The sequence below is a fragment of the Pleurodeles waltl genome, chromosome 11 (assembly GCF_031143425.1).
Source record: "Pleurodeles waltl isolate 20211129_DDA chromosome 11, aPleWal1.hap1.20221129, whole genome shotgun sequence".
In the NCBI taxonomy this organism is placed as follows: Eukaryota; Metazoa; Chordata; class Amphibia; order Caudata; family Salamandridae; genus Pleurodeles; species Pleurodeles waltl.
In genome coordinates, this window is record NC_090450.1 from 18,384,706 (window position 1) to 18,401,698 (window position 16,993).

Genomic DNA, 16,993 nt, shown 5'->3' on the forward strand with positions numbered 1-16,993 from the left:
GCCACTGTATTCAAAGCAAGCAAATTAAAGTCACAATGAAGACAACTAATGGCATACAATGGGCGGCCTCTAAGCCCCCTGTAAGTAACAACATATCTAACAAGCAACAGCGCACAAGCTGTCACAGGCAAGACCTAAAAAGGTATGCTCAGTGCACCAGTGTTTCCTAAAACATGCCGGCAATGCTTGTTGTTCGTGCAGTTGCTCATGGTGTGGTGTCATGGTTGTTGACTATTAGCAATCTGTCCTTATATCACAATTCAGTGTTGTGCTGCTGGTGTGCACAACACCACACATAGCTCAGGTAACCCTGCAGCTTTTCTCCACTGCCCCAGCATGCACAACACAGCTGGCATGGCTCAAAGCAGTAAAGGAGGAACACAGCTAAAATGTCTGACAACTGTCTATAATATAAGCATTTTATTGCCAAATTGATTCATGCCGAACTGTGCCATCTGAGCAGGTAGTCTACAAAGTGGTTAAAAAAAAATCCAGATCCAGTGTATGAAATCCTCATCATACCCATATCTATCATGAATACATTGCCAATGATGAGAAACTTAGGGCCTGATTCAGATTTTGGTGGAGGGGGCTACTCCGTCACAACAGTGACGGCAATCCCGTCTGCCAAAATCTAAATCCCATAGGAAACTTTGGGATATAGATTTGGCCGGACAGGATATCCGTCACCGTTGTGACAGAGTAACCCCTCCACCGAAATATAAATCAGGCCCTTATTTATTTAGGAGCCTATGCCTTCATCTCAAGCCAGGAAAGTGGTTCTCATGAAATCACCCTGCGGGAGAGGATAGCTAATAAAAATGCCATCTTTGGACATGGGTTCAACATCCCAAATTGCATTGTTAGGAAAGACAGCAATATACTTGAAGCAGCGTGGATCATGGGATAAACAATCTGGAAAATTCATGGTCCATAACGGAAGGATTTAAACTAAATGTGATGTGTTTATTGGAAGCTGGACATCTGTCAACAGGCAGTGTATATAAAATAATGGGTTAGGCCACATATCCCTTGAAAATGTGATTGATGAAGCACTTTTCCCTACTGACAATCTGTCACATTTTTTTTTATTGTGTAGGTAAGTGTAATTGGAAAGCTCTAGGGTGACCCGGATTACAGATCAGACTCTCATAGGGATTCCCTTGACGCTCTGCATATTTCAACACATTTGATTTACTAGTAAGTCCCTAGTAAAGTGCTCTAGAGGTGCCCAGGTCCTGGAAATCAAATGCTACTAGTGGTCCTGCAGCACCGAATGTGCCAGCCACATCAGTAGCCCTGTAAACATGTCTCAGACCTGCCACTGCAGTGTCTGTGTGTGCAGTTCTGCACTACTGATTCAACCTGGCAAGTGTACCCACTTGCCTGGCCTAAATCTTCCCTTTTACAACATGTATGTCATCCCTAAGGTAGGCCCTTGGTAGCCACATGGGCAGGGTGCAGTGTATTTAAAAAGTAGGACATGTACTGGTGTGTTTTACATGTCCTGATAGTGAAATACTGCCAAATTAATTTTTCACTATTGCACGGCCTACCTCTCCCATAGGTTAGCATGGGGATTGCCTTTAAATATCCTTTAAGTGCAGTTTCCCATTGGGAGAAGATAGGGATGTGGAGTTTGGGGTTTCTGAACTCAACTTGAAAATAGATCTTTTGGTAAAGTAGGTTTTTCGATTGTCTGTTTGAAAATGCCACTTTTAGAAATTGGACATTGTCTTGCTTAACCATCCTGTGCCTCTGCTTGGCTGCTGAATCCACGCCTGGGTCAGACTGACAGTTGGGCTGTTTGTGAATTCACTCTAGACAGTGATACAAAGGGATCTGAGGTGTGTTCTGCATATCCTGATGAGTCTTCCTGGGCTAGAGTGAGAGGAAGGAGCTTACACCTGCCCTTGAAAGGGCTGTGCCTGTCCTCACAAAATACAGACTCCAACCCACTAGAGTGTGCCTGGGCAGGGAAAGGAGGAGGCAGGGTCTTGTGCACTATAAAGACTTTTCTTTGAAGTTTGCCAACTTCAAAAGCAGAAATGAGTATAAGTATTGGACAGCTGACCCCACAATTTTAGAACACTTCTGGATCAAGAGAAACCTCAACCAAGGAGAAGAGCTGAAGAGCTGTGTGGAGGAGTACTGCCCCTTTGCTGTGTGTGCTTTGCTGGGTTGGCCTGCAGTTGCTGCTTCTGCCTTAGAAAGGACAAAGACGACTTTGTTGTGTGTCCTGCTTATGAAGGTTCTCCAAGGGCTTGGACTGAGCTTGCCTCGTGTTAAGAAGCCCCAGGGACATCAAAGACTTCATCTGCCAGCACCTGGGCACTCTTGCTGAGTCACCCTGGCTTGTCAAATGGTGCCACATCCAGTCCCTGGGCCCCTGGAAAGAGAAGCTGGCAGAACCTGAGTAAAAGTTCACGCACTAGAGCCGAGCGGTGAAAAAATTGATGCAGCACCTGTACCGCTGGCAGAAAATGGACACAGCGCAGCTCAGCGCTGATTCATTGGTGCCGTGCGTCCATATTTTCCACTCATCGGCCCTGGGTGTCAAATCTTCAAGAATCACCACACGGACCCGAGGCTGCTTGACCGGAAATCGACCCATCCCTTTCCTGCGAGTAAAGAATCGACACATCGCTTATTCGGCAGAGAAAGAATCAACGCACGGCCTCACTTGCGAGTAAGGAATCACTTGCTTTTCCGATGCACGCTCGCCTTCATTTTATATGCATACCAGACACATTGCGCTATAACAACACATCCGTTGATTTCTATGTATTCAGACTCTTTTTACTCTAAAAATTCATATCTTTGCTTGTGTATGTTGGATTTTTGCTGTTTTGTTCTTGTTTGATTTTGTTAAATATTGGCTATTATTCTAAAGAGTCCTTTTGTGGTGTTAACTGTGTGTGTTTGTGCAAATACTTTACATATTGTCTCTGAGATAAGCCTGACTGTACCAAGCTACCAAGGGGTTGAGCAGGCGTTATCTGAGCTGTGTATATCTCCCTTACCCTAACTAGAGTGAGGGTCCCCATTTGGACAGAGTGTAAACTGCATGCCAACTAGCGACCCCATTTCCAACTCTCCTTTTCCCATTCTTTGACTTTTCTGTTATTTTTTATATCACTGTAGCTCATTATTTCTGTTCTTTTTCCAATTCTTTTGTTCTGTCTATTTGTTACCACTTTTCTATATATTTTTACTCTGTGTTTTTCTTTATTCTGCCATCTCCACATCTTGCATTTTTTGTTTGCCTTTTCCTCTGTTTTCTTTTGCTCTTCCTATTATATGTTTATTTTATTTTCGTTGTTGCTTTATTTTCTTTATCCTTCTTGTCATCCCATACGAACCATCGTTTCCCATGCAGTTTTCCTCCCTTTGTAGGTTCTCCCCTTTTCTCTTTTATCTCTAACATTTTCATGTTTCTTTTCTGCCTATTTTAACATTTCCTCTCCTTCTTTTTGGCCATTTCTTACTATCTCACTTTTCCTCACTCTCCCTTTTATTATCTTGGGTTCTTTTCTTTACTTCATCACTATGGTGAGTCATTCTTTACAATCTTTTTTCTGTTTATTCGAAAAATCCCCCAAAAGATTAAAACAGCATACATCAAATACATTAACAGGGAAAATCTTATATCAACATACAAATGTTTGAAAAGGGAAGTTCGATACAAATTTGCCTACAGAAGTTACATCCCAGGCATGATTTAAAATGCCTGGTTTCCTGGAGTAATCTTTCTAGAGTGCAAGTAGAACAAGAACACATTAGGCATCATAAGTCATTAATAGCAGCTATCTCATATAGAGCTGTTTTTAGTTAGAGAAAAACATTCATTCCAAATTTAGCATGTTACAGTTGTGTTGAAGAGTACATCAGGAGCATAGTTTATAACACTTGTGATCAAATGACAAATATAAAGGAATATACCAGAATAACACCATTCAGCAAAATAAAATATTATGTGCAAAAATACACAAAGGAAATGATCCAGGTCTTGGTGAGTCCTTTCCTCTCCAACATCTGACCATTCTGCCCCTTTAGGTCCTTTTCTTTCCCAGGCATTGATGAGCTTTCATGTGAGGAGATCACAGCTGAGAAAGGGAGGTCCATAGATATCACTTCAGTATTTGGATAAGGATGCAATAAGGTAATAATGTCTTGCAGAACTGGTCAGGGGCAGATCCCCCAGCAGCCCCTGGCCTGGGGGCCACCCACTCATCTATATTTGAAGGGGTGGCCCTCAGCTTGTCTGTCCAGGGTCTGTGTCTCTCACAAAGGAGCTGCAGTGTGGAACTGCCTCCAAGCTGACACTGGCTGGCTCAGAAGTGAAGAGAAACAAAATAACAACTTGTGTTTCTGTTTTTGTTTTTTACTCTGAGCCTGCCAAGTCCCTGACAAGGGCGAATAGGCACCCGCCCCCCCCCTCCACAACAGAAAACATCTTCTACAAAGCACTGCTTTTCTGAGGATGCTGCACAGAATTTGTTGTTGCAGAAGTAAGGTTGCTACCTTTCCAAGACAAAAATATGGCCATCTGTTCACAAATTAGCATTCTGCAAAGGCCCCAGCATGATTCTTATATAGAACTTCATATGAAATCATCTGTAATAATTTTAAAATGGCATTTCTGTCTTTGTTTATTTAAATTGCCAATCAGGGGTCAGTAGGACAGCTGTAGATCACATTTAAAGTGTTTTCCTCTTGCATGTTTAAATTATGTCCTGATAAGGGGAAAAATACCAACCTGATTTTTCTAATTGTTCTGCCGGCCAGAACAATATAATACTGCTTGCTCATGCCCATATAAAACTGGTCAGGTGGCAACCCTAGGAATAGTATGTGTGCAACTCCAAGAAAATAAATAGGACTCTGTTCAAAGGTAGAACAGGGTACAAAGGTTAGCTAGAATGTTGATTATTGAAGGATGTGAAGGGGTGATTCCAAATGAGTGATTGTGGTGGGTGAATGCTAAGAAAGTGGACACTCTCCTGCAAAAGACTCTCGTCAAACACAAGGCTTATTTCTCCATGACTAGCACAGTTGTACCTTGGACAGGGATATTTTTTTGTTAACGGTCTGCGTTAAGTTGACAGGGATAGCATTTATAAAAAATAAAAAAAATACAGGCATGGTGTCATTTGCATATGCAACATACAAAGGGGAGGTGTTGCCTGGGGATGTAATTTAAGTAAATCATCGCAGCCAGACCTGCTCATACCCCCAGGGTTTGGACCCCTGGGAAGAGGCGGGCCCCACAAACAGAGTCTGTCTTTCGTAGCCTGAATGGTCTACTTATATTCCTCTCTGTTGGGCTGGTGGTGAACCCTGCCTGGGGCCTATTTAGAGAGAATCTATGGGAAGAGGAAGACCTGAATGGCTCCACTGTGAGGTGTCCCCTGACATGATTTTCCCCGGACCACCTGGGGAGCGACATTGCATGATGACGCAATCCTGAGCCCGTAGCGGACCACCTTGTGGAGCGGCACCTCCCCCTGGAGAGTTTGAAGGGAGGACTGTTGCCTGTCCTCGAGACTGCAAAGAATGGAGCAGCACACCTCTGACTCTTGACTGGTGGTCTGAAGCCTGTGGCCTGCCCACCACCGCAGACCTATTCATGCCCCTCGTGTTTGCATTTTCAGGGTGTGGTGGGGCCCATAGGTGAGGCCTTACATTCTCAACACTCCTAGTCTTAAACAACACTACACAACTGGCAGCAGCCCCTGGTGCAGGCCTCTTTCTGTGACAGAGACACTCATAGGAATACTGCCCACACAAGCACACTGTATTGAGATGCTTGTTAGAACTCACCTATACTGCCTTATGGGGCATGTGTGAGAGGGGGTGTTGCCCTTTACATGGAATAACCCAATTTGTGAGTCTAGCACACCCTGATCTGAGGTGTGCACCACCTGAGACTGACTGTGTGGCCCAACTGCACCATGGGTAAAACGGACAACAAACATTCCAAGCTACCTTTGAGTCACGTAGGACAATTATCACCACTGATCCCTCACAGGAAGAACAAATGCTAGGCCACCTAGGGAGGTGGAGGTTCTGCTTTGTAGCCAGATAGTCACTCTATGTTTGTCAACCTCAAACAAAGCCTGCATTCTATTGACATGAAGATTGCCATACTCGCCTACCGATTTAACGTTTTGAAAGAGAAGATAGATAGTAGCGAGGAGTGTCTGGAACAACTCAAACACTGCATGTCAGATGTCAAAGGCAAGCACTCCTCTGCTGAGGAGCACCTTCCCCAAATGGAGAAAGTACTTGAAGTCATGTTCAATAAAAAGGAGGACTTGGAAGAGAGGTCTGAGAATTATTGTGATCCTGAGTCCACTGTGATGGACCGCATAGTGGACTTTGCGGAAAGGATGCTCCACACCCTCTCGCGGAGGCCCTCTCCCCCATGCTTATCGTTGAGGGGATGCATAGATCCTTGGGCCATCGATTACACCTCTGGGGGCCCGTGCCAACCTGATCGTAATCCAGTGACTGTATATTTTGTCTCCCTGGTCTTGCAAATTTCTGTCTGCCCTACAGTAAATATCTTTGAGGCCCTATGAATTAAAGGATCGGAATCTGTTAACCAAGGGTGGCTCAGCCATTTTCCCAAAGATGTGCTTGTGCTGACTGTTTAGCTGGAAGGTGCGTTTTTTTTAAGCTTCAAGCTCTGAACAGCTCTGCCCCAGCCAGCCTGCTGCACACAGAAAATGAAAGCAACAACGTGAAATATTCACACATCAATCCAAGCTAAGTCTTTGAGGGCCCCCTCCCCTCAAACTTAGGAGGTGCTGGGCCACCCCAGTCACGTGCTTGCGGGAGTGTCCGTTACACCCCTAGAGTTAGTATCTTTTGTCACAATTAGCTTGATTTGCTATTATGGCACAGGCATAGACACTCAATGGGCAATGATAGGAACCCTGTTTGCGCTGCGCCGTGCTTTTAACAGGAAATACCAGGAGCACACAGGGACAGGGCTCATCTTACAGATAATGTGCTGGCTTCTGAGTGGACACAAATTCTACAGCAGTGGATCTTTCATATATTCACATGCTTGAACTGTTCTCTGTTATCCGGCTGGGAATCCCCGGTAATCTTAATTAGCAGTAAAGAGTGTTACTTTGACCTGAAGCCTCAACAGCAGGGTTTGTTTAGTAGCACATATACCTCACTTGAAGTAATCCGATCTTTTGTCAATGGGACTGAAATGCTAGATCCCGCTAGAGGCCACCATAGTGCAGATTTCTACTGCATGGCATGTCATGTGTGGGAGAACCCAAGGGGAGCTTGATCTAACCTCTCATTGACATTATCCGGTTACATTTTTGTTCTACTCTGGGACTGATCCAGCCCTACCTACCTTCAGCTTTCAGATTACTGTAAGTAGTTGTCTGATGACTACTCCCACTTCTAGATTCCTCACCTGTAAAATGATCCCAGGTGTCCAATCGGATCCAGAAACTGCAAAACTCTCATGTCAGTGGTAGGTGGCACTGGCCTTGTCTCAATGCTGGACATGGCCTCTAATGATGTCACAAAATCAATACAGCACCCGCACCGGCGCAGTGACATCAGTTCTCTTTTTCCATGCCTTTGACACGGATCCGAACCTCAAGCTCTTCTTAGAGTCATGAGTGTATCCTCACAAAAAGCATACAAAGTACACTGGTAGGTCTCCTCCCAAGCGTTCTGGCATCACCAGTGCCCTTCCAATCAGATCTTTTGGCACCGTCTCCTCAGCTGTTAGAGTTCCTGGCACTGGGCATGGACCCAGCAGCATTTTTTAATGCAATGTTTGGTATCTTTGCCAGGGCTTTGCACCCCTCAGGGGCACTTTCTCAACTTGCCCTCCTGATGTTCATGCCTGGGGTGCCGTATGATACCGGCCCAGTCCCCCATGCCATCTCCAGCCTTTATTTCAGTAACACTATTCCACCATAAACGCTGTGGCTGGCGCTGCCACAGAAACCACCTACGCCGCCTCAGCCTACCCCAGAGCTGAGCTCAGAGCTGTTGCACTGCCTCCTCCTCCTCCTATGTAGCCCCCACCTCAGCTGGATCTAGAAGGGAACCTCAACGGCTGACTGATGAAGAGAGCTACAGGTGAAATATCTAGAGTATTTTTGGCTTGGATTCTGCCCTCTGAACCTCTAGCCCTCGATGGTATTAAGTATAATCTTCAATCTTCCTAAATCAAAACAAAAGCGAGAAAGCTGCAACCCATAAACACTGGTCGGCTAGGACTGCAGTGCGGGATCTATACGTAGAGACAAGAACTCTGCTTAGCAAGGCACAGGTCCAGTGCCCCCTGCAACATATGACCAGTCACAGGAACTGCAGATTACCCAATCCAGTGCTTGGATGTATTTTCAGTCTTGTTAAGGGACACCATTGTTGAGGCCTGATATTTGAGGTTACCTGGGATTCCCGGCCTGATGACAAGGAATGATTTAAGCACGTGAACATATAAAATTTCTTCACAGCTTCCCTGAAGAAGCACTTTAGTGAAATGCAGAGTGCCTATTTGAAGCAGGCTATCTGTGTTTCACCAGGCAGATATCACCAAGCTTGTACTTCAAAGGGAGGGACACATATCCTCCTGCTGGCAGGTGCTGTGATGGAAGTCTGGGCGGTCCATGTCTCCTTCTATGGGTCAACGTCGGAGTGCACACTGGTCGTGCTCCATTTCTTTGTGGCGCACAATCAGTGCACCTCCTGATAGCTTTTTTGCCTCTGTGTCCATGCCCATCATACAGCTCTGGCACACTAACCCTGTGAGGTGCTAGTGAAAATGGACATTGACCTATGTATATTGAAGTGAGCAGATCATGGGTTACAAACTTCAAACCTAGATCGTTTGATACTCATATGATTGCACTAATTCCTGATCAATGGAAAGCAAGTTGATTTGAAACAAATAGTTGAGGTGTCAACAATGTATACTATTTAAACAATGACAACAAATGATTCTGTATTTACAAAACACATCAGCTAAAACTTGTTTAATATTTGCAAGCTGAAAAGTATTCATGGCCGTACTGGAATTATGTGAAAATGAAAAACAATATAAGTGCAATAAAGATGTTACAAAGCAACATTTGCATCGGACTGAATTTTGAATACAAAAGAAACTTGTCATTTGAAAAATAGTTATCACTAAAGCCTCCAACCAATTGCTTAAAACAATTTTTTGTTTTGAGTTTGTAAACGTCAGGGATTAGCTATGGTTGAGGATGAAGATGAAGACCCATGTGGGGCCTGTATGAAAGGCGTATTGAGTGTGAAATGTTGATTTTTGAGTTTTATTAAATAGATCAAATTAGATAAAACTAAGGGGGATGCTGGCTATTGCATCTAATTGAGGCATTCTAGAGTGGAGCAGGTTTTGCTTTCTTTCCGATGAAAAGGAGTTTTTGTATCGAATGTTGTATGCAGTGGGAAGAAGACAAATTGGAGGCTCATAGACAAGTATTAAAGGTAGGCATGGAAAGGGAGGATGGCATGTCTAAGGGCCTGATTTAGTTCTTGGCGGGACTTCTGTCGTCCCTCCGTGGCAGCGGTTTCAAGTACTCCGTCAAGCTGACGGTCCCGCCTGGCTTGTTTAGATATAATGAAGCTGAACCTCCAACCGCCACAACAGAATGTTTTCCAACACATAAGAGACACACTGCTGAGGGTGCAGTGGACTCCTATGCTGGCTACCATTAGTCTGTCGCCGTTAGGCTGGCGGATTACTACCACCCATATCTAGATTTCACAGTTGTACTGATGTTGTTCTGGCTGAGTTTTCCTGACAGAGAGGGTTTGTTGTGGGAGGCGTTTGACATTGTGCTATGCCTGTGGCTATGGAATGCATTCTAGCAGCACACACCTGATGTCCTGTGGCTATATTTGTCTACCTGTATACTACACTATACAGCACATTCCATTCACACCATAATCCTTTGCCATTCCACCACAACACAACATTTTCATGCAGAAAACACAGAGTAATACACACAACATACTCACACTATTGACACTACACCCACATAGACCACAACCAACACCAACCACCAGAAAAACACAAACATCAAAACCAACAAACTCACAAAAAAACACAACTACACACATGACAACACCAGCCAGAATCAAACACCTGTGCTCACCTGAATATTACACACCAGCAAAACATCACACAACCAAATATGCACAACAAACAACAGACCCACATGCAACTGCCAAGCATTCAGACACAACCACATCACCCACTCAAGCTCCCTCTACCAGCCAATCCACTCCCACCCCTCCTATCCACTTCCTATTCCCATTTCTTCATTTACCTTGCCTTGACCCTGACTACACCTACTCACACCCCTCCCAAGTAAAAGCCTTGATGTGCCTGATATGTGCCCAATAGATGTCCCTCCCTGAGTAGGTTAGCTCTGGACCATATGCAGGAGACAAGTTAAGGGCAATAAAACCAGGAGAAATTCTATACTCCAAACATTGTTCACTATCACATAAGAGTTACATTGCCAAAATAATGTACATTAGAGGAGTATTTCATGAACGGATAATTAACTTTCAGAAAGTTTGTCCCACATTGATTAATCCTGGACAGTTCATTGTGTCAATGGAATGGAATTGATGTAACAATGAGATACATGTTCTGACTCACATTCATAACTAGGAATACAACATTTTGCTGACATGTACCATTGCAAAGTTCAGACATTGTCATTGATTTCAATTATGATGGACTCTGTATATATGGTGTGGAAATGAATACTTAGACTAAAAAAAAAAACATTTGTTTATATTTTTAAATAGATGTTGATACAGGTGTGTTTCATCTCATTTCGGACACAACTATTTTGCACACATATGCATTTCAAAGGTAATTTAAACATTTTTAGTGCATGTATGTAAATGCATGGGCCCAGAGCAAATTTTAAGTGACAATTCAAAGTAAACAAATAATATGGAAAGCGCACCTTTGATTCTGGAAACAAGGGTGTCGTTTTCCTTCATGGTCAAGTAGCAGCAGCAAAGGCAGGACTTGTATGATCAGGGTCACTATGAAAACAGAAGTGTAAACGGAAAAAAAAATTCTACCTCGTATTGCTCTTAACCCACCAACTCTGGCGTGGCAGTTTCCCTGCCACAGTTGAGTTGATGGGAAGGTACATAGTGATTGACTTGGCGGTAAAACTGGCTGAAGTCCTGCCGCCAGGCCGCTTTTGCCTATGGCACTGTCGATGCGCCTGTAAAGTTGTGGAGGAGTCGGCAGGACCTGGGCAGTCTTTCTTCTATGAGCCCGCCAGCATCTAAATACAGTGGGCGAACCGCATAATCGACAAAAAAGCGACTGGTGAACCAATTTTGCCGAGATCTAAATCAGGCTCTAAGTATTGTAAATAAAAAGTACCAATCAGAACATGGAAAATTCAAAGTTTAACACATGGCAGCCACACTTTACTTCAACAATGGAACTGACCTGCTCTGCATTTAACATATTATTAGTAAATATATTTGTGTATTTTTCCGTGAGAAGGGGATGAGCTGGTATGATAACCATCCTCATATTAACTCAACTCTATATTTCAGATATTGACGAGTGTGCTGAAACAAATTCTACCATCTGTCCGAACAATTCTGTCTGCAATAATAGCATTGGCTCCTTCAAATGTGACTGTTTTGTGGGCTACAATGGAACCAACTGTACAGGTGAGAAAACAACTACCAAAAAGATACTTATTTTATTAATTTGTTTTCCTTGTTGTCGATGATGTTAAAATAATGTCCTTTTGTCCTTTGATGGGCATCACCTGCATTGTGGTAGTAGCATCCTCTTCCCTGAAATATTCTTGAAAGAATTGGGCTGGATATCTTGGCTGTATTAATGTAAATAACAGCAATCAGGAAGCAATAAAAGATATTCGAATATTTCTGAAAGAAGTGAAAATCGAAATACTTGTTTTGCTTACCTGGAGAGTACACCCACTGTATGCAATCTGTTAAAAAAGTTTTGATATGTGTTTTAAAATGTTCCTTTTTGCTTGGTCACCCTTATGTTTATTTGCTGAACTGCTGTTTTTTAGACTCTGCACAATAGGGCACTGCTGTCCAGTGCCCAGTCTATGGTGGTCAATACAAGTCTGGCGGTCTCTTGACCACGAAACTCACGGTGGCATACAGTCCACTACCAAATGCTTCCGAACCCCACATTATGACTGCAGCAGTTTTGCTGCGTTCGAACCACCAGGATTAGTCGTCCAAGCAGACTCGCTGTTGTGGCAGTCCTAAACTGACAGGGCAGCATTGCAAGCAGCGCTGCCCTGAGGATTACGACTTTGCTCTCCGCCAGCGATTTCATGGTGGTAACACCGCCATGAAAAGGCTGGTGGAGAACGGGTGCAGAGGGCCCCAGGGGGCCCCCTGCACTGCCCATGTAGTTGCCACTCTTGCAGTGTTACTTGTCTGCATTGCCGACGGGTTGTTTAGGTGCTGGAGACAATGCTATAGGGTGTTTCCCACTAGGCTGGCAGGCAGAAACCGTCCGCCGAACTCTTAATCAGGCCCTATGTGCTCTGACCCCAAAAACATGTAAAAATTAGCTGATCCCTGCTTGGCTTATTTAACCCTCCTGTATTGCCATAGTATATGGTGTAGAAATGACATCAGTGACATGAATGTGAAATGCCACCTGTGGGCTGAATCATGTATGGTTTCGTTCACTAGTGTGGCAAGGAAAATATGGCTACAGGTGTAACCTGTCTGCTGCAGTTTAACCCTGCAGTATGGCATATCAAAAAAGCCCTTTTAACAGAGGAATAACTTTCCTTTTAAAATATTACTATGTCTCCCCTAAGCAGGCCTTTTAGCCTATAAGGTAGGGTGGCTAGTATTTAAATGTGGGGCATGTAGAAATGTTATGTTGGCATGCCCCTGCAGTGACAACCACCAAAAGCTATTTTTACTGTGGGAGGCTCTGGCTGTCTTAGTGCCTATGGATATATTAATTATCCAGTACTGACCCTTTCATAGACTCATGTCCTTGAATCATCCCAGTTGTCAAGCTGGGAGTTCCACAGTAGGCATAGTGAGCAGTACAATGTTAAGCACACGCAGAATAATTTAACATGTACACAGTCGCAAAGCACAGTATTTTCCTCTCCTCTCTGAGGTCACACAATTCAGATTTCTACTGCATTTTGAGTGAGAAGGGAGTCATCTCACAGTGAGATAAGTGACTGTTTATCAGGTTTATCTTCAGAATTTACCAAGCATTTGCAATGTAATAGGTCTCGCAATTGTGAGAGTGCAAGCTATTGGCGTTGTAAATGACAATATGTTGTATTTATGTGTTTTGGTTTGGAGTGTAGGGGATATATGTGTTGTGTAGTAGAAATTTGTGTTTTTTCATTTGAATTATTGCTTGTGGAATTGTGTGGTACGGAGTGTATTTGTGTAGTGGAATTATGTGGCATGGTGAATATATATGGGTCAGAGCTACATAGAATAGAAAGGAAAATAGAGCGGGATAGGTAGTTTATTCGGGAACTGAGAAGAAACAATACAAGCTTCCCTCACATAGAAGGTACAATGCAAGCTTCCCTCACAGAGAATGTACCCTGAAAGCTTCCCTCACACAAAGGAGGTGCAATACAGGCAGCAGCAGTGTATGCTTCTCTCACACAGCAGATACAGCACAAACAGCAAGGCATGCTTCATCACAGAGGTACAATGCAAGCTTCCCTCATACTAGCAGATACAGTACAGGCAGCAGTGCAAGCTTCCCTCACACAGAGCACAGATAAAATACAGGCAGTAGTGCAGTCTTCTCTCACACACAGAGCAGATACAGCACAGGCAGCAGCAGTGCAAACTTCCTTCACACATAGCAGATACAGTACAGCAGCAGTGCAAGCTTACTTCAGACACAGCGCAGATACAACATAGCAGCAGTGCAAGCTTCCCTCACACATAGCACAGAAGCAACAGTGCAAGCTTCCCTCACACAGAAGATGCAGCACAGGCAGCAGCAGTACAAATCTCCCTCACACACAGCGCAGATACAGCACAGTAGCAGTGCAATCATCCCTCACACACAGCACAGATGTAGCACAGCAGCTTTTCAAGCTTCCCCACACAGTGCAGATACAGCACAGCAGTAGTGAAGCGTCCCTCACACACAGCAGATACAGCACAGGCAGCAGCACTGCAAGCTTCCCTCACACACACACACAGCAGATACAGCACAGGCAGAAGCAGTGCAAGCTTCCATCACACATAGGGCAAATATAGCACCGCAGCAGAGCAAGCTTCCCTTAGAAACAGCAGATACAGCACAGACAGCAGCGGTGCAAGCTTCCCTCACACATAGGCAGATACAGCACAGGCAACAGCAGTGCAAGCTTCCCTCACGCATAGCACAGATACAGCACAGCAGCAGAGCAAGCTTCCCTTACAAACAGCAGATACAGCACAGGCAACAGCAGTTCAAGCTTCCCTCACACACAGCAAATACAGCACAGGCAGAAGCAGTGCAAGCTTTCCTCACACATAGCGCAGATACAGCACAGCAGCAGAGCAAGCTTCCCTTACAAACAGCAGATACAGCACAGGCAGCAGCAGTTCAAGCGTCCCTCACACACAGCAGATACAGCACAGGCAGAAGCAGTGCAAGATTTCCTCACACATAGCGCAGATACAGCACAGCAGCAGAGCAAGCTTCCCTTACAAACAGCAGATACAGCACAGGCAGCAGCAGTTCAAGCTTCCCTCACACACAGCAAATACAGCACAGGCAGCAGCAGTGCAAGCTTCCCTCACACATAGCGCAGATACAGCGCAGGTAGCAGCAGTTCAAGCTTCCCTCACACACAGCAGATACAGCACAGGCAGCAGCAGTGCAAGCTTCCCTCACACATAGCTCAGATACAGCACAGCAGCATGGCAAGCTTCCCTTACAAACAGCAGATACAGCACAGCAGCAGAGCAAGCTCCCCTTAAACACAGAGCAGATACAGCAGAGGCAGCAGCAGTGCAAGCAAGACCTATTGCATTGCAAATACTTGTTTGTCTTGGGTGATCATGCCACATCTTGCAGCTAGTGTCAGTTCTTCACCTGTGTCATTTTCTAGGGTTGGGTAAACAATTTACAAGGGTTGGGCCATCATGATGGGAGGGAGATGGCGAACGGTGGGGAAGTAAACCTCAAGTCTGTCAGTCACTCCTAAGTTAAGAACCTGTATATTTTAGAAGGAGAAAGGAGTTTGTATTTGAAGTTTTAGTAAATTGTTATCACTGCAGCAACAACATATTTGGAACCTATTTTGATGCCGCAAGCCTCGTCAAATCTATTTAAAGTTTCGAACCGCAGAGGTGAAAGCCGAAATATCTGCAGCACGAGTGAAAAAGCACACGAACAAGAATGCACAGTACGGCAGGCTTGTACAATACTTACTTCAGCTGCTCCCTGAGGCTGAGCAGAACTGCAAAACAAACAAGCATTGTCAATGCAACGGGTCACACATTTGCTCTAGTTAGAGCTATTAGCTTTGTAAACTCCTAACCCGGCTTTTCTTGCTACACAAATTAAAAGAAAAACAAATTGCAGCACGATCACACTATGTAAAATGCAGCGCGATCATTATGAAATTGAAAACGGAAAAATGCAGCGCGATCGCGCTATGTAAACCCCAGCGCAATTGCGCTTGGGTGGAAAATAAAGTAAAGTAAAATAAAGATAAACTAGTCCGGAATCCATGCTGAAAACATCGAGCCTCGTATGTTTTTAATAGTTTACCGGTGCTGTGTAGGTGGGATAAACACCGGAAAAGGCATGACCTAATCATGTCTCTCACAAATGAAAACAAGCGGATTTTAAAAGGCAAGCCCACGAACCAATGTAAGTGACTGACGTGACATGGGCCTGGTTGGAAGCCCAAAGAGAGATTACAGAATGGGATGGAGCGCTTTGCGCTCGCCCATAAAAAGGATTCAATAATTTGATAAGCTGCAGGCAAATTGGACCATGTCTGAGACTTAAAAGGAAGGACTTTTTAGACCATGTGGAACTTGTGTGATAAAGAGGCTTTAATCTGAAGAGCCACTCCAGGAATACATTTATTGCCTTCATTGCTGCATAAGGCAGAGGGCTGTATAATTTGTAAAAAATGTTTTACAAAAACACTGAAGGACAGAAAATCCAGACTTTTGTTATGGCTCTGAAAGTCAAAAACTAAAGATCTCCAGTCCCCAGAAGAAGAGGAAGCAATCTCTTCTAAAACTCACTTTTAATGACAATGTCATTTATGGATAAGATACACTAGAGGAAAGCGCTGTCAACTACAGCTTCTGATAGTGTACAACCCGTGCACTTACAAACACCACACAGTTGACAACAACAACTCTGTTGACCAAAATGGACGTCACCTCTATGTCCAAGGACACAAAATACCTGTAATTTCTTAGAAAGGCATCCCAATTACCCTAATGCCAGAACAGACCTCCCAGGAAAGGCTTCACCCATCCCTTCCAGGTGCCACACACCACAGGGTAGTGTAACGCAAACTGAAGGAATGAATGCATCACTGCATGTCATGTTATCAGTCACGCTTATCAGCTTTCCCAGCAGTCAGCATGACCACTGGTGTTTTGAAAGTAATGTATTGCTGATCTGCAACCTCCAACAGCACCACCACAGAAGATGAAATATTGTCATCTACATCTGTTTGCAACATCTTGTTGGAAAAAGGTACAACAGAATTAGATCCTAAGTCACAGAAGAACTTGGGCTCTTATTACCATGTTTTTCCTCATAATGAAAAGGTCTGGAGAATGGAGATTGATTTTTAGATCTTTGAAACCTGAACATTTATCTATAGGAACAAAAGTTCTACATGGTGACATAGTAGAAAGTTCTATAATTGCTCCGAAACAAAGACTATATGACATCTTTGGACCTACAGGATGCAAACTTTCA

At 44.1% G+C, this 16,993-nt stretch overlaps 1 protein-coding gene across 2 annotated transcripts in view; it reads left to right on the top strand.

Moving 5' to 3' along the window:
- LOC138265247 (fibrillin-2-like) overlaps nucleotides 1-16,993 on the top strand; it is a 514,969-nt gene that overhangs the window by 253,996 nt on the left and 243,980 nt on the right. For both annotated transcript variants that reach the window (XM_069212836.1, XM_069212838.1), the window contains one exon: nucleotides 11,611-11,730. In XM_069212836.1, coding sequence (XP_069068937.1) covers nucleotides 11,611-11,730 — 120 coding nt within the window. The remainder of the gene's footprint in view (nucleotides 1-11,610; nucleotides 11,731-16,993) is intronic.